General features: G+C 39.4%; 1 protein-coding gene across 2 annotated transcripts; it reads left to right on the top strand.

Moving 5' to 3' along the window:
• Positions 1-362: 362 nt before the first annotated feature.
• Positions 363-16,850, top strand: TNFRSF11B (TNF receptor superfamily member 11b). 2 transcript variants are annotated; one of them, XM_009682938.2, is made up of 5 exons: positions 363-723; positions 9,886-10,255; positions 13,829-14,023; positions 14,354-14,578; positions 15,723-16,850. In XM_009682938.2, exons 1-5 carry the CDS (start codon positions 694-696, stop codon positions 16,109-16,111), a joined length of 1,209 nt encoding a protein of 402 aa, XP_009681233.1. In that variant the 5' UTR covers positions 363-693; the 3' UTR covers positions 16,112-16,850. The 2 variants fall into 2 exon arrangements, with proteins under 2 accessions (XP_009681233.1, XP_068789262.1); XM_068933161.1 differs by having other exon boundaries at positions 715-997.
• Positions 16,851-17,907: the final 1,057 nt, after the last annotated feature.

The raw sequence follows: 17,907 nt of genomic DNA, 5'->3' as shown, positions 1-17,907 counted from the left end.
CCACCTCAGTTTCCTCGCCAGCCCCGCTCCTGGAAACCCCTGGGGAGGGGAGCGGAGCGGAGAGCGGCCCTCTTCCTCACGGGGAAACGGCCGCCCGGGGCGTGCGAGGGCCCAAGGCCTCTGCCAGGGGCCGGCGACGACGACGACGGCGGCGGTGGCGGCGCGGGGAGCTCGGCCTCCGGGAGTTATTTTTAAACGTGTCTCCTGTGAGACCGGGGTGCCGAGCGAGTGGGTGTTATGGTGGAGGCAAATGTCTCCCCTGGAGGCAGCTGCCCGGGGAAGGGGGGCGGGGGGGCTGGCAGGCGGACAGACAGACAGACAGACAGACAGAGCCCCATTAAGCCCTCCCCTGGCCAGCCCCTGACACTCCCTCCTTGCATTTTCCAGCCTGTGGTTACAGCGCTCAAAGGGTTCCATTAAGTCATCAAGTTTTACAGGTTCCTTGAAAAAAAAAAAAAAAAAAAAAGAGGGAGAGAGAGCGAGAGAGAGAGAGAGAGAGAGAGAGAAAAGTTTGGTCATGGATAGGGAATGAGTGATCAAAGCTGAGCCAAAGCTTCCTGTTACACCAGGACTATATATATATCGTGTCTTTAATGTTGGGGGATGCGAGCAGGCTGCTAGGAGACTGGAGCGCTAGCTGACTGCCTGCCTGATTTCCCAGCTCGCTCGCTGAGGTTTCTTCCACCGACCACAATGAACAAGTTCCTGTGCTGCACGCTTGTGGTAAGTCCCTGCAGAGAGGTAGATAGGCTTTAAGATGCATTACAGCTTCAGGGATGAGGCTGTAAAGACACAGAGGAGACTTTTGTTTGGAGGGCTTTTTTGTTTTTGGTTTTCTGTTTTTCTTTCTTCCTTTTTTTTTTTTTTTTTGCCTTCTCTCCGTTTTCCTGGTAAACCCTTTTGTTTTCATCACGCTGGGCGTTCGTGGTGAGGTTTGAAGTGAGCTGGACACTTGCAGCTTCAGGAAGGAAGCAGAGATTTTGATCCCATTCTCAAGGTAGTGGCATGATTTGCTTTTCTTACGCCTTCTTTCTGAGCTTCCGCTCACCTTTTGTAAGGCTTCATCATACTGGGCCAACATAAAACATTGTATCTAGGAATGAATTTTAGAAAATGTAGGCTGGGATGTTTGCTTTTGGTTTACAAAAAGCTCCATCCTTGCCTATCTGTGTAATCTGTTTTTCAGTGGCACTGGTCAGTATCTCAAATGCTGGGCTGGCTTTCTTACCCTGAAAAACCACCGTGAACTCCAGAAAGCTCTGAAAAGCACAAGCATGTGGTGCTTATTTTGGCTTAGAAAATTCAGCTTCATATGCAAGAAAATGATGAATTAGTAGCTGTTACAGAGGAAGTTTTGTTATCAAATCCTATGTAAGCCCCTGCTTCAATAAGTTTTTGTTTACTTGGTGTTTTAGAAAGATACTTCCAAGTGCAAATGGAGAGATGGCAGCAGTGAAATAAATCTTTCAAAATCTCATTTAATCTGTTTAGCTGTATGGAATTTTATCTGATGTCAGACTAATTTAAAACTGTGTACAAACAGATGCTGTGTAACATCCATTTACAGACTGTTCATCTTTTGGATAAGAAAATATTTACAGGAAAGCATTACAAATAGTATTCAAAGTAGGCTGTTATGTGTGCCTGCACAGTAACTTGTTTCTAGGCTGTTTTACTGAGTACAGTGACATTAATGTTGTGGTAGGACATTAGAACTGAGTTCCATTTAGTCTGAAAGCTCTTTATAAATGTAGCAAGATTTCCAGGATCCAATGAGTAATGCATGTTTATTGCTTTCTGCAGAACTCTCTGAAAGAGCTTTTTGAGAAACAAACCCAAGTAACTAACGGTGCAAGGGAAGCAAAAATTGTTTGGCTCGTGGTCAGCAAATTGAAATGCAGGACTACAACTTTTTCATCTCATGCATGGTGTTGTGCCTTCTTTGTCTATATAAAAGCACAGGAAGTTAATCTGGGAATTTCAGCAATAGCTTGTTATCAATTTGCCTTCTTATCTGTGCTTGCCATAAAACACACATCAGCATTTTGGTCTTAGTTAAATGTAATGTGCCCATTCGCGTTCCTTCATAAAGTAACAGGGTTTGGTGAAGTTTAGCATAATCTTTCTTTAGAGCTGTCTCTGTCAGGGAGGGTGATTTTTGATTTATTGCATGGGCTGAAATATGTCAGAATGACAGAAGTACATACCAAAGAGCTTCAGCATTCAACTCCAGTTTTTATTTAAAAATAATTTATTTAATGTTATCGTGAAGTTTAAGCACTGCCAGCTGCACCAGAGCTCAGAAGAGTAGTTTTAGTCCCTATTTTATAAGAAGGTGCGTAAGCGCAAGAGTGGTTTATGGTTGGGTGCGTTTGCCTTACGTATCTGAAGCTTAGGTTGGAGGCACCAGAGGTAAAAAAGACAGTGTGGACTTCATGTACTTTCAGCCTTGGCCTCTTTGCTGAAGTTTCAAAAAAGGGGGACCTGCTGTGGTACAGCGTGCATGTACGTGCTGTTTGTTGGAACACTAAAACTGCTTACAGACAGAGAAGCGTTATGAAATAGGGCTGAATTGAAAGAAATTCCCCAGAGCTGGATCTCATTACTTGTCACGTAACTATCTTGACCCTTAAACATGACCTTTCTCTATTTTGGATCTGTGGATGCATGTGACATGCTTTTTCTGGCCTGCCTGTTGGGTTTGTTGTGTGTAGGCAGTAATGGCTTTGCAACCCGCTAGGGCAGGAGTTTTCTGTCTGTCCATCTGTCTTTCTTTCCTTCTTTCTTTCTTTCTGTCTCTCTGCTTGTGTGTTTCTTGGTTAAAAATAAAACACTGAAGTTACCAGAAGAATTTTAAAAAGATACTGTCATGGCTTGAGTTACAGCCGTTATTCTAATGTCGTACAAACTTTAATTTTGCTCCTTTTGTCCTTAACTTTTATATTAGTAGAATTGCTGCTCTGATGGTCTTTCTAGAGAAAAACGTCTGTTTCCGCATAATATTGGACAGACTGTTTCTCCAGGTAGTCTGTTGTTAGTGTTCCTGTTCAGTGCAGAAGCAGACTGCGGTCATGGCAGTAACTTCCCAGGTTTCGGTTAGCTTTAAATCTTGCTTTCAATGATGAGTAATGTTCCAAAATATGATTTATGGATAAGATACATCTTTTGGTGCATAACTGGTTAGTGTTTTTTACTTTCTTCTTCCACAAGCCTCAAAGAAAATGTAATTCACAGAAATGAAGACTTTCAGTTCGGCATTTCTTTGGTAAGACACAGAACTGCTTTTCAACTCAACGGCATTTTCCTACCACTGAAAATGAAACAGTAGTTTAGACCTCTCGATTGCTTTCTAAATGACAGCTAACTCTGCCTCACAAAATCTCTGCTAGACATGAATTGTTACTGTAGTACTTTACTTATGGAGAAGGGAGGACAGAGGTTGATACCCATGGTTTTGAACACAGGTGGCTCAAAAGAGTTACTAGTTATATCACTTATGTAAAAGAGAGGCCCCATCTTTACAAAACATCTTCCATTCAAAAGTAGGCCCTGTTATGTCCAAAGTGAGCGGATAGGTCCTTTTATATTGAAACAGCTGACAGAGTGGTGAAGCAGCTTTATAACTGAATCTCAGACCAGTGAAAACGACTCAATTTTAGCTTTCATTTGCGTCCCGGATGCTCAGCTGTGGCCTGCTAAGAGGTGCGTTTAGTTTGGGCTGCAGTCTGAGTGAGCCTGCAGTGAATTACGGTATTCGTAGTTCTCCACAGCTGTCATCCCAGAGAAGTCAGACTTGGTGATTGCATGGAAGCCCCCAAGACAGCCAGGTGAAGAAGATGAGGTCTGAGCATTTCCCAGCTGACCAAACGGGCAAGAGTCAGCTGATCAGAAATATTTTTCACCGGTCATTTGTAGTAGATGGCCATGGATCTGATCCAGCATGACAGTGTCTTCTGCTGGATCTGTGGGTCCTGTTTGGATTTGCCAAGCTATTGATTAGGGGGACCTCTCTCGTATCTTTCAATACTGTATTTTGCCTCTCATGTTTCACTGGGGCCTCTGCATCATTTCAATGAGGCATTCTGCCTAAGAGTTGAGGGTAGATTGAGGCCTCTTGGCTTAGCTTTATCCAAATACTTGATGTAGAAAGCAAAGTAGGAGAGTTGTGAGGTTTTACTTTGAACCCAGTGCAAACGCTAGCAGCAGTCTGACAAATGACTTCAACAATTATTTATCAAGCAGGAAAATATGCTTTGGAATGGCTGTGGAATGCAAAGCAGAAACAGATTTATCTTTCTCAGCAGATTAAACATTCTTCTTTGGTCTACAACCCAAAACCACAAAGCCAAGCTATATAATAATATTTTCATATGCTGAAAAACCACCTTCTTTTCTCTCACAAAGCAGTGATTTAAGAGGACGATGCTTGAAGGACTTTTGCTTTATGTGCTTTGTCTTCCAGTTCATTTTAATTCAACAAGAAAAAGCAAGCAGCTCTTTGCCTTACATTTAAAGATGAAAGGAAGGGGTGGGTACTCCTTTTAATGCCCAAAATCTGAAATGAAATTTCACAATCACATTATTTTTCTTTCAAGAATATCTTCTAAAGGCTCAAAGAAATGGACTGTACAGGACTTTTATGTTATGGTTGATGGATTTGTGTATTCTGACATAAAGAAGGTATGGAAAAATATTGCTTTAGGCCTAATGTGTTGGGGATCAACAATCAAAGGGTTGCTTTTTAACCTTGGGTAAGTCATTCTGAGGAAAGTGTCAGAATATATTAAATACAGTAAGTGACAATACAAAACCACAAAACTACAGGAATATATAAAATATTAGCCAATCCAATTTAGACATCATTCTCTAAGCTAAAGGCTGCATGGTTATGAGCAAACCTCATTTTAAAGTGTCTTGCAGTGCTTACTGTCATGACACTGACTTACTCTGGACTTATATTTCAGTATTTCAAATTGATCCCAACTGTTTACCCAGAGAAGTCCATTCTGAAAGGCAGCCAGGATTTGGCCCTGAGAGATCAATGAGGACTGAGTTTTTCAGTCCTTTCAGAACCAGGCCCATGACAGGGGAGAAAATTTCACCTGATAGTTTGATAGATGTAGCTGATGATATTCGATTTTTTTTTTGTTTTGGCAATTATTTTGGTACTAATAACATTTCCTCTTCATATAACAAAATAACCCTTGGTATTGTTTTTAAAATTGAGCCTTGCATTTCACTGCCCCTGGGAAAACTCTTTCCAATTGAGCGCACTCTGAATCAAACTTTACAGTTAATTTTTTGTGATGAACAAGGTGCCAAGAATCATTACCTTTCATAAGGGGTTATAAAGGATATGCTTAGGATATAAAATTAAAGGAAACCGCCTAGATCTTTTAACTTCCTCTTCCAGGAAACCAGAGTTCATATTTCTTTTCAGAAACGCATCAAGAGCTATATTTTAACCAGCTGGGTTTTCATATGCTCTAATAGTGCTATTTCTTATAGTGGAGACTGAGGTATTTAGTACTTGTCCTACCTTTTCATATAGACATTCAGTTCAATCAGAGGTTTTATCCAAGTGAGGATTTGCTACCAAGTTGGTCCTAGTACAGCCTAGGAGGAGAAGGGTCAGGAATGACATAAAATGCATTTAATTAGCATTTAATCTGAATCAGGAACATGCTTTAGAAGGGCCTCTCCGGATCATCTTCATTTACTGTGCTTTAGTTTGCTCGTCCAAGTAGACTTGGAGTGCACAAGCTGAATTGATGAAAGAAAATCCAAAGACAGACTCCAGAGACCCACCAGATGTGCTCCAACCCCCTTTCTGCTAAGTCCATGGGGACTAGAGCAGTGTCAGTCCAAAATCCCCCTCCCTGAAACATGTAAAATAGGGATGCCAGATTCCCAGCACCATCTATTTTGCTCTGCAAATCTGCACTTACAGGTAACACAACTTGTTAATGTAAGCACAGGTGAGGGTATTCTTGACTGTATGACAGGCCAAGGGAAGGGACAAGTTAGTGAAGTTCCTCGCTAGTTTACTCTGTGAGCTGGAGGACACGAGTGGTCTTTTTCCATTCTGGTTCAAGTTACTGAAGTGAAACTATTAGAAATCACACTTAATTGCCCTGAACCACCCTTATCCTTTAAAACTGAAAAAGTGATCGCTTTTACTTTGGCACTTAGTGTAGGTTTGAGGCTAACTTCTGTTTTTCAGGTTATATATTAAATACTCAGAATACTCAAATGTACTAGCTGCTTTTGATTGCCATAGAAGGCAGTCTCACAGATCTATTATCTATGTATTACTAGGGGACCTGCAGTAGTTCTATGAAGAGCTATGATATATAGGGTCGGAGTCTAGAAATGTACCTAACAATGTACAAGTGGCTGTGTTAGTTCTAAAAAAAAAAAAAATCAAAAAACCCACCTGTAACAGAGGTTGATAACTGACACATGGAGGAGAGTTTTAAAAAAAAAAAGCAAATGCACGGTGATACTTCCCCAAAGCACTCTTCCAGAATCAAGCGTTTTGTTATTTGGGATCTGCTGATCAAGAGGTGGTTTGTGTTTAATAGTGTTTTATTAGAATTTTCCTGTTTTTTGGTCAAATTGCCTTTGGAACCCAGCTGTTTGCAATGTTCTGTAGCAAGGAGTTCCACAGCTTACCTGTGCTTTTAGGATTATAATAGTCATACAGTAGTAAGAAGAATAATCTAGCTCTGTGTTTAAAATGAGCTACAAAATATTCTTGTAAGATATTGAAATATTAATTGCATTTGTAGCTTTAGTTTGACTGAAGGGTCTTTGGTAATACTTATTTACAAAACAGAAGAGTTTGATACAGCATGCCTATACCTCAGCCAGTGAGTGATTCATTATTGCGGCTATGTAATGTATACTTCTGGGAATGAAGAGAGGAGAGCTGGAATTTGATTTTCTTTTAAAAACACAAAGAAATAAATCAGATGCCAAGGCCAATAGTCCTTTCTGTGATGCTAATTTATTAATCCTATTGTTATGTTTATTAGTTATGCTCATTTAGATTACTAGTATTCTGCTCTGCAGCAATAATACATAGCCATTCATGTTTCCAAAGGGAAAACTTAGCATAGTCTCACACACATATTGTTCCTGTATTTTTTGATCCTCTCAATCCGGATCTTTGCAGTGAGATTTTTTTTTTTTTTCCCAAGTGGTATAATTAAAATTCAGATCAATTTCTTCTGGACCTGAGTCAATTTGTTTTCAGTTCTTATCAGATTGCTTCATATAGTGGTTAGTTCTTCAGGAAACAAGTGCCTCTGTTTTTCCCCGCAAAACCCCATGTTCTCATATCCTCATTGCTGAAACTGAATTCATTTAAATCCTGACTCATCCCCTGCATCAAAATCTCTTACTTGTTTCTCGTATGTGATTTCCAGAGGAAATTGTCAAGGTAGGAAAACAGACAAAACATGTTGTTGTTACTCCTCCACGTTATAAAGGGAAGCCAAGCATTTGTGACAGGAGACCTAACTGTTGAGCACCTCAAAATGAGACTGAGTGAAGAAGATGCATGACCCCAAGCAGCGGAGTCTGTTGCTGTAGCAGTGACAGCTTGGGGTTTGTTGTGGACTCGTGCATCTCACAGTAGGAAGACTAGTGTTTCTGCGCTAGGATATGGTGCGGTACCTGGCTCTGTCCCTCACTGTTTTCACAGTGTCAGATATTCATCTGCATTTAGTATTGTCTGAAGCTCTTGGGTTTCCATAGACATTTCTGGTTAACATGTTGGCATGACATATTGGCTTATACTTGTCTTTACAGGATGTGTGCCTCATGTTACAGTCTGTGATATTCTGCAATACTGTATGAGAATGCGTGTGCCCATGCAAGCCTTGGCATCTGTGGGATGAATGTTGAATTCTTACTATATTATCTATTACTGAATAAAAACCCTAGAAGAAAACCTGACTGTTAACATCAACAATTGATGAGAGTTTCAGGACTTGCTTGTTCCTAGAATAACAGCTGCAGATTTGCCATTGGTGGGTGCATTTTTTGTCTGTGGAAAGGCATTCACTTTTTTAAAATGCACTGCACCCTCTTATTAAATAGGTCCAGGCATTAAAGAAAAATTGAGCTGCACATCATCAACAAACTTCAATTAGAAATAAGGAGCTTCTCACAATGGAAGGGATTGTGCATGGAGACCAAACGAAAAAGTGGGTTCTCGACGTATGGAAATCACAGATAAAGAATGGACAAGTTACAGGGCTTAGCCAAGGGTAACTAGAAGAGGCTATGGGGAATATCCATACTATCTGCATTTCGTTCTGCAGTGAGTCTAGATATAGCCAAATAAAAAGTGGAGTCATAGACAGGTGACAGGAGACTGCAATTAAGAACACTCTGTTAGACAGTAAGAGTTCTTATGGAAGGCAGCTAATATTAGTAGTCGGTGCAAATGCTGAGTTGTGTTGGTGCAGATTCGTGATTTAATTGTCCTTGCCAGCTTTAATAACAATTTCACATAAGTGCAGCTCTGTGGCAGAAGTGAGGCCCTTAAGTGAAGCCTCTTTAGGAAAGTTAGAGTCTGAATGAGTATAAAGAGTTAATTCCACTTACTCTTTGGGGACATTTACATTGGACAAAAGGAAAGATGTGCTCTTGAAACTGAATTGGTGTCTCTGTGTTAGCTAACTGGGATTAAAATAGCAATGAAGACAAGTCAGTCACAAGTTTCTTCGTTAGAGCCAGTTTACTTCATCTTTATAGAATGAACAAGTTTTGAAAGACAAGCAGCACATCGATCATGCAGCGTTTGGGCAGAGCTGAGGTCTCAGCCCAAAGTCTTAGCTGAAGGCTGACCCTGTGGGGCTTGGGGCTATTCTTAGGGAAGTAAACAAGAGAGTTCTGTTTTTGAAGGGCTGTTGGAATCACATAACCAAATTTTGAGTTAGCGTTGACCAGAATGACGTGATCTCTTAAGTCGTCTCTACGGAAGGGCAGGGTCATCTCAGACCGCTAGTTCCTAAATCGCACCAACAATGTAGATTATTGCGGGAAACTGAAGGGATTGTGGCTGTCATGATTTCTGTCAGTGCTGAACCAATTCCTCAAGACAGAGTTAAGCATTCTCTGAGTGTACTTTTGGATAGGAAGTGAAAGTATTGCCCTGACCTATTCCCGCTTGTGTGACTTAAGTCTTTAATACAACTTTCATCAGTTGTAGCATTCTGTACCTCTGTATGAAGCTACATCTTTATACTAGAAGTAGCAGCCACATTTTATCCCAAGAGTCTCTTTCTTTTACTTCAAGATTAAATGAAAGGCGTTACAAAGTAACTTACATTGTTTTACCCATTCATTTCCACTAAAAATAAATATTGCGCGGAATCATCCTTTAAAGATACCTGCAGTAAATGGGGCAGTACACTTGTTAGATTTGTATTCTCAGATATTTGCCATTCCTTTGCGTCTGAAGCGCTTGTTGTATGAGAGTGCAAAATTTCCATCTTGCTGTGCACTGAGCATGATGCTGAGGAAACTAATGGACCAGGTTCTCTGATGCCAGTAGGTTAAAAAGATCATTGCCAGATGATTTTGAAAGGGTGTAAGTGAGAGGAGAATAAGATCTACAGCCATAGACAAACTAAGAATAAGGAAGTACTTATGCCAGTAAGATTTTCTGGATAAGATCTGAAAGGTTTCCCGTTCAGACATAGACATGGGAGAGTCCGGAAGCTGGCTAATATTTTCTAAATTTCTAACATAAACATTGGATTGAAGATAAGGACATGATTAAACTCATAAACTCATTAAAATGTAGGTTTCTTTGTGACTATGTTGCCACCCAAGACTAAAGTGAACAATGTTTTATTTTCTTGTCACTAGCTCTTGGATATTTCTGTTAAGTGGACTGTCCAGGATATCTCTCCCCCAAAGTATCTCCATTACGACCCAGGAACAGCTCGTGAGCTCATGTGTGACCAGTGCCCTCCTGGAGCCTACGTAAAGCAGCCCTGTACAGCTACCAGCAAGACACAATGTGCTCCGTGTCCGGACCAGTACTATGCTGAAGACTGGAACAGCAACGATGAATGCCAATACTGCAATGCTGTTTGTAAAGAATTGCAGTATGTTAAGCAAGAATGCACGAGCACACAGAACCGCATCTGCGAGTGCATCAAAGGGAGATACCTTGAGCTAGAGTTTTGCTTAAAGCACACGGAGTGTTCTCCCGGGTTTGGTGTTGCACAGCCAGGTATGTATCTGTTTTCAATAAGCACTGAATTAATTAGAGTTCTACGGTGCATTGAAGACTTGTGGCACTTACAAGATTAGGAAGCAGGCTTGTCCAGATGGAATTACAGAATGGTAAATTGTAAAGCCAATTGAACCTGTTCCTGCTCTGCACTGTTTGGACCGTAGCCAAAGGAACATTTCTCAGTGGAATACCCCTGCTCCTACTGTAATACATTACTTAATGGCAATAGCAAATGTAGCAATTGCACTCTAATGAGAAACATGATGGATTACCCCTTTTAAAGGAACATTATCTGGAATGTAGTATTTGTGTGTGTGATAAATAATAATGTTTTTCATTTTGAAATCTGCTGTTTCAAGCAACAGTATATCTTGACAAACACCAGGAGCAATACCTGCTTTGACATCAAGTGTATAACTATAACAATATTAATATAGATCTAGCATCAGAGCAACATGTGGTAATAATTAATTATCAATGTCTTAAGTGGTACTCGTAGGGAAATTGTTACTATCATCAAAAAAACAGCCATTTCTTTGTTAAACAGGCTGCTACTATGCTGGATAACTGGCAGGGATAGAGTGAAGTGGTGTTTTTCAGTGGAGTGTATTCTTCATTGTAGACAACATAAATTGTTAAACCAATAATAAATTCTTCTCTTGAAACAAAATACATAATTTATCATTTGGCAGATGCCATGGCCCAGTTTAGTTCCAGTATTTAATACAGCCTTTGGTAGCACAAACTGTCGTTGTGCTGGAGGTTGATCACTGCCCAGAGAAGAACACCAAGGAAGGGAATACAGAAAATCAAGAAGCATATCACACACAAAGTTGTAGGAAAGCAATCTCAAAGCTACAGCATTACTTCCCTAGTAACTGTGTATATGCAGTAAGAAATATTAGGACTAGCCAGAACGTTGTAGAGATATGCTGAATAGTAGGTCAAGAGTAATTTCGCCAGTTATGAATATCTCACTGGAGAACAACTTTGATGTAATGAGTAATGTAACTGCTGTAGAGCATCACCATTCCCTGAATAACTGATTGACTAAAAACTAACCTAGTGCCCCATCTGCTCTTGCCACTTTTTGCATTTCCATGCAGTTCCAGTAGCAGCTACCACATTTCGATATTAGAAACCTTCACTAACCTAAATTGTTTTATTCAAGGGCTTGGGTCGATGAGGTTCTGCTCTACCTTAGCAGCAAGTCAAAAGGGGACAGAAGCAAAGTTCTCAGAAAGCCCATATGGGGGACGCACAGAGAAGTATGAATTGAGCAAACAGTCTGCTGCGTCCCTGAAAGAACCCTGAAACCGTGATGACAAATTTGGATCCTTCAATTCAAAATGAAGCAAACTTTAGAAGAAAATAAATTGTTGAATCATGGAATTTATTGGAAAGTTTGTTTCCAAAAGCCCATCAGAATGAACTGACTAAACCTAAGCAGACCTCGAACAAGGAATGAAAACTTTTTAAAAATAATCGTGTCCCCCTGTGTCAATATTCAGTTTTTGTGTTGACTAAGAATTCAATAAGCATCATCCACATTGTGTTCTCACTTTCTGCCATGCGGCAGCATGAAACAGTGCCTCTGTACTGATTTAAACTGAGGTGAAATAAAACCTAAGCGTATAAAAATAAGCTTTCCACTGCAACACAGGGAGACAGTGTGGTCCAGTGCATCGTTCGGGGCTTAGAGTATTGGAAATCTGACTGTGGGTCCCCATTGCCAGTAGCTCATGATTATGCTGGGCAGATCACTTTACCTCGGTAGGCCACATTTGTGAGTGCAAGTTAAGGTTTATTCCTTTCTTCAGCAGCCAGCCCCTGTGTCTGAAAGAGCTTTTGGTAGCAATTCACTTGGGAATTAGCAGTGCTACAAGGCAGCATTATCTGCCCCGCGGCTTCTGCTGTTCCTCTTGAGAGAACAGGGGATTTCAGGCAAATTGAAGGGAGCGGCAGAAGGGTGGCCAGGCCAGGTTACGGCAGTTTGTGCCCTGAACATGAGACACCAGATAAGCAGTGAAGAAGAAGCTGGTAGATGCTAGAGATTACTTTACGCTCAACCTCGAGAATGCTGACGATTACCCCTTTTATCTCCGTCTCGTACAGAGAAGGTTACATGGGAAACTCTGAAAACAGAGATCAGCCGTTGGCAGGGACTTTCTCCTTTTTTTCCCCTTCATAGCTGCTGAAACACAAGAGTAACATGTCTGTAGTAGGGAGACTTACTAAAAATTTAGACTTCTGCAAAATGCTTATTGCTGCTTGTGCAGGTACAATAAACAGTGGTATGTTGGCTGGACTTTTGTGTAGTCTAGAGCCAGAAGCCGTGTATGTTATACAGAAAATGTAAGGGCAGACCTGCATGCTGCTGCTTGTTGGGGGCTGGAAGCAGAGCTTGTTTTGTTTTTATGCGATATATGGGCTCTCTGATTTTCAGATGCACAAAAATTTAAATTCCTGCTTTGTTTTCACTTATCTACTGAAAGAAGTGTTAGATCATGTGTATGCAAACGTTATTCTTTATTTCATGGCTATCAGAAAACTTGAGATTCATACTTTTTTCCTCCAATAAAATGCCCAAAATATAAATTTTACTTAAAAGCTAGCATTAAAATAAGCATTCACGTGTAAATACTCCCAGAATACACTAGATGGAGGCATTTTCATATTCAAATATAGTTTCCAATTATAAAAAAGAATGTTAAGCATGTGCTTAAGTCTATAGTCAATAATGCAGTTTTAGACTGTAGACACTTACGTAAGTGTTTGCTGGATAAAGATGACTTGGGGTGAATGTAAAGCATTTATTGGTGCTGTTATTTTCTTGTCACTAGTGGTTAGACTCTTTGCGATATTTCAAAGCTCATGCTTTCGTTTTCTTCCTCTAAGTCAGTTAGATAGATAGAACCATAAAATATTGTTCAGTTGTTGTATCATATATTTAATTCTGGAGTAATAACTATGTGATTATAACAGCCTAACACGAAGTAAAAATCTGTATGTATATTAAACATTTTTGCTATATTGGATAATATATTGTATTTGCTTTTAATATTTTTTTTCAATCTAAGAAAAAGTTCAAATTATTGCTTGAATTATATTTTTCAGTATAATTTCATACTTGAAAGGTGAGAGTATATTTCAGAGGGTCTTAGTGGATCTTTAGCTGAGTTATATTTTGGGCTAGAACTAAATGATCCGTTCTAGTAACGTTCTGCAGAGATACTGCAGAGTAGTATTTAGTGTCTTGTGCCAGTTAATTGGTTTCCAGGATGTTGGTACAGATGAAAGGTGAAGGTCACACATTACGTAATTTTTAAATAGATTCAAGTAATAATTGATTTACAAGAGCTTATAGAATTTGGTGACAGGTATACATGTCTTTCTCTGAAAATTAAAGTTTTTTTCCCCTAAATGTGCTTCCCTCATACGTATGAAACATGAGAAGCAGAATTCATCACAATTTTGGAAGGGATATTTTCTTGCATTTTTGTAATCTTGTATTTTTTTTAATAATTCATTTTATATGTAAATAGATATGTTGCTTTCCTGTTTCCAAAGGTACCCCTGAGAGTGACACCGTATGTAGGAGATGTCCAGAAGGATTTTTCTCGAATGAAACATCGTCCAAAGCAGCTTGTCAAAAGCACACAAACTGTAGTGCACTGGGTTTGAAAATAGCACTAAAGGGAAATGCAGTTCGTGACAACGTGTGCCAGGAAAATACAGATACATCAGCTCAAAAATGTGGCATAGGTATGTACCATATTAAAGAAGAGTACCCTGAAAATATACCTTTTGATTATTGTTGAAATGAAGGTATCAGCATTTATGATAACAGTGTCTAGGTTGCTAGCCATTTGCCTGCTATAGTGATGGGCGAAGTAGAACTTTAATTACTGTAGGTCGGAGAGAATGGATCTCAAGCACAGAGTGCAACAGAACTGTGAAGACCGCTTTTCGTTTTTAATATTTTGTAAACATTTTGCATATCATCTGTGCTGCGTACTGGTTTTTTTTTCAGAGATAAGCGGTTGAATCAAGATCAATACAATTGACATATTCTTTTTCTACTTTTTATTTCAGATGTAACCCTGTGCGAGGAGGCTATGTTTAGGTTTGCTGTTCCTAATCAGCTCACACCTAACTGGCTGAACATACTGGCAGACAGTTTGCCTGGGACCAAGGTTAACACAGAAAATATAGAAAGGATTAAACAAAGGCACAGTTCTCAAGAGCAGACCTTCCAACTCTTGAAATTGTGGAAGCAGCAAAACAAAGAGCAAGATATGGTCAAGAAGATTATCCAAGGTACCTTCTATGGATAGCACATATGTTAGAAGTAACCTTCTAAATGGCATTTTGCAAATTATATGGCGTCAAATTCGTCCTGGTGATGGGGTATGCCTTGATGGGGAGGTGGAGGTGTGGGTTTGGCAGAGAGGTGTTTGGTGTGGGAAGCGCACCGACGCTGAGGGCAGCTGTAGAGGTGTAACTAGGAGCAGGATTCAGCTTTTTACACGCAATTCTGCCCAGACTTGCCGCACGTGGCCCCTTTAGGAGCATGCGTAGTGTCAGAGTCTAAATCCTATTTGGGGACTGTACAGCCTACAAAAATGTTTCCTGCAGCTATATCTGAGCAGGGGCTGTTGAGGTTAGAGGGAGCTGGATGTACAAAACTGAGAGTCCAGTTTGTTTTAAAATAAGTAAGGCGCTACCAATGCTGATTGACAGCTCAGACTGATGCATCTATTCACAGAATGGGAATAGCATGGGAATAAAGAATACAACCGAAGTGCTTTCTCTTTTTTTTTGTCTTCTGGTATCTATTTGTCATGCCAATTCACTGCTTTTCTTGTGCTGAATCTGCCAAGACTGGTGTCAAAGGTGAAATAATGCTGCAATGTTAACATGGAGATTTTTACGAAAGTCAGACTACCTCTCTAAGCCACCCTCACCAACCACCACATTTTAATGACCTTTTGTCTACAAGAAATAGATTAATTTTTTCCTCACCTTTTGAATATGTATGCTTGTGTCAGATTGTGAAGTGTCTAGAATGCTTCAAAAACTGAAATGACAGTGCCCATTTTAGCAAAGCTTGCCTAGACATTTCCAAAGTAAGAAGAGCAAATTATTCATTCATTGGAACCAAACATTAGGAGTCCTCCGACGTCTAGAGAACATTTACAAGATGCATGAAAAAAGCTTATAGAAATAAATACTTACTAGTAAGTTTGTATGTAGTTTGGGGCTGTTTGTGTTTGCAAAGTTAATTACAATCTTAAGAGCTTTTCAAGACTGGAGCCTAAAACAGCATTGCTAATAGAATTATTTGAAATAATTTTTTAAAAATTGGGAAGGCATATTCACCTTGATATTTTGGAAGTTTTTTGTAGACCATCATAAAGTTGTAATGCATTGTACTTATGTCTCTTCGTTTTGCTTTTTATAGATATCGATCTTTGTGAAAATAGTGTCTTAAAACATATTGGCCACCCTAATCTCACCTTTGAACATCTCAACACACTGATGGCAAGCTTACCAGGCAAGAAAGTGGGAAAAGAAGATGTCGAGCGCACAATGAAACTGTGTCAACCCACAGAACAAATTCTGAAGCTTCTCAATCTGTGGAGAATAAAGAATGGAGACCAAGACACCATTAAGGGTTTAATGTATGGACTGAAGCACTTGAAAACATACCACTTTCCAAAAACAACCATTCAAAGTCTGAAGAAGGTGATAAAGTTTCTTCACAGGTTTACAATGTATAGATTATACCAGAAACTGTTTTTAGAAATGATAGGGAACCAAGTTAAATCAGTGAAAGTAAGATGTGTCTAATTCAAGATACTTTTCATTCTCCACTGACTATTTTTCCCTAATTACTGCCAGCAGTAATTAAACTGGAACATTGTTTCCCTACATTATGTCTTACTATTTATAGAAATGCCTGACTGGAATAGCTCTAAGTCTTTTGCAGTGTTCTTGGAGTTTTTTGTTTTTTTTTTTTTATAAAATCACTTTTGTAAAAGCTGTTAACCTGTTGATAACACTAAGAGCCTGTTTCTGCATTTTTGCACATTTAGAATTGCAAAGCCCCACTATAGTCACTAGATGAGAAAAGAATGCTGGACCAGGCTCTAATACAGTATTTGCTATTTATATTCTTTAAGATATAAACATTTTTGTTGTACATATTTATTAAGTTAAATGGAAATTGTATGAGACTGAATTTTAGAAAGAGAAATGAAAAGCACACTGTATATATTCTAGTTAAAAATGATCTCGTATATTTTTCTGGCAAAATTTTGTAGCATGCTCTAAAAGTTCTTAATTTCTTTACATTGTATATTTAAAAAATATAATTGCATAGTTTTTTCTGTATAAGTTGTGGTATCTTTTGGTAGAGATGTTTTAATTTATCCAATGATTTTTAACTCAAACACAGTGAAAATATAGCATAAGTGACCTGAATATTTAAATATTCTGTGAGAAAATGAATGTACCATATTTAAGAAGCTGGATTTTTACATAGAATTTCATAATCTTATTTTATAAAACAGTTAAATTTTTCAGTTTACTTTTTGGCTGCTGTTTTACTTTCGACTGAAATAGGCAGGAACAACAAAGACAAGGTGTGTGGATTTTGCTGCTTATCTTGGGCTGGGCTGTCTACTACCCCCTGCCTGATCTAGTAGTTAATATATGAGCCAAGTAAATGTTGACCAACACTGGATTTTCACAGTCACTGTGCAGGTGTAAAAGGACATAAAAAGTATGAAAGATAATAGCCGATAGGGCGCAGTCAGATGCGATGCAACCAGCTACAACTTCATAGACGTGTCTGGCCCAGTGTCATTCCTGGCCCGGTGTCATTCTTGGAGAGCTCGCAACCTTTGCCCTAACCACAGCTTGTAATTTCATGGACGAAAGATGATGCACTGGCCTCACTGGGCTTGGAATGCCTCATTTATTGCCACTATGTTTAAAGGAAGGGAGCACAGAGAGGTCAGATTGAAAAAAAAAAAAAAAAAAATCACTACCCATTGCCCTCAGCTGCAGAATGAAGCACCTATAGAGAGAAGGGCCTAAAACAGAGAGTGTTACAAACATTGAGGCTGTTATTGACGGGTCAAATAACGATAAGGGTCACTGATCATTCACACTGCAAGCCAAGGCACTGGGTGGCTAGAAAGAGGGACTGCGCTCCTGGGATTTATTTTTCTTTTTTCTTTAAATTACCCCTACAGACCTGGGGTATTCGATATATTTTTCCCCCTGGGTAAGGGGAGAAGAAAAGGCATCTGCATTTAGCTTTATATGACAAATGTTCCTGTATTGCAGATGAGAGGATCTGAAGCGAAGAATGAGAAAGATGGCTCTTAAGTATGATAGATTTGGAAATAAACATCAAAAACAGTGTCCTTGCAGAGAGTACAAACAGGACATATGGCTTGACAACACTTGGGTTTTATTTTTCACTGGAATCTCACATCACTTTTTGTATCAAAGTGCAAGTATGCAGGAATGCACTCCCTTTTATATTTCACATGCTATAAATTAGAATCCCATTTATCAGTGTAGCTCTAAAAGTGGTGCTGAACACATGAAATCTACTTTCTTGTTGATTCATGTTA

The sequence above is a fragment of the Struthio camelus genome, chromosome 2, assembly GCF_040807025.1.
Source record: "Struthio camelus isolate bStrCam1 chromosome 2, bStrCam1.hap1, whole genome shotgun sequence".
Lineage (NCBI taxonomy): Eukaryota > Metazoa > Chordata > Aves > Struthioniformes > Struthionidae > Struthio > Struthio camelus.
The sequence above is the reverse complement of the archived record's forward strand: the minus strand, read 5'-3'. Positions and strand labels throughout refer to the sequence as shown.

Bases quoted from the DNA above. Each gene is read 5' to 3' on its own strand.
- TNFRSF11B (XM_009682938.2), top strand. From the start codon at position 694: ATGAACAAGTTCCTGTGCTGCACGCTTGTG. The intron at 724-9,885 runs GTAAGTCCCTGC...TCTTGTCACTAG, and splicing joins TCCTGTGCTGCACGCTTGTG to CTCTTGGATATTTCTGTTAA. The intron at 14,024-14,353 runs GTATGTACCATA...TTTTTATTTCAG, and splicing joins AGCTCAAAAATGTGGCATAG to ATGTAACCCTGTGCGAGGAG.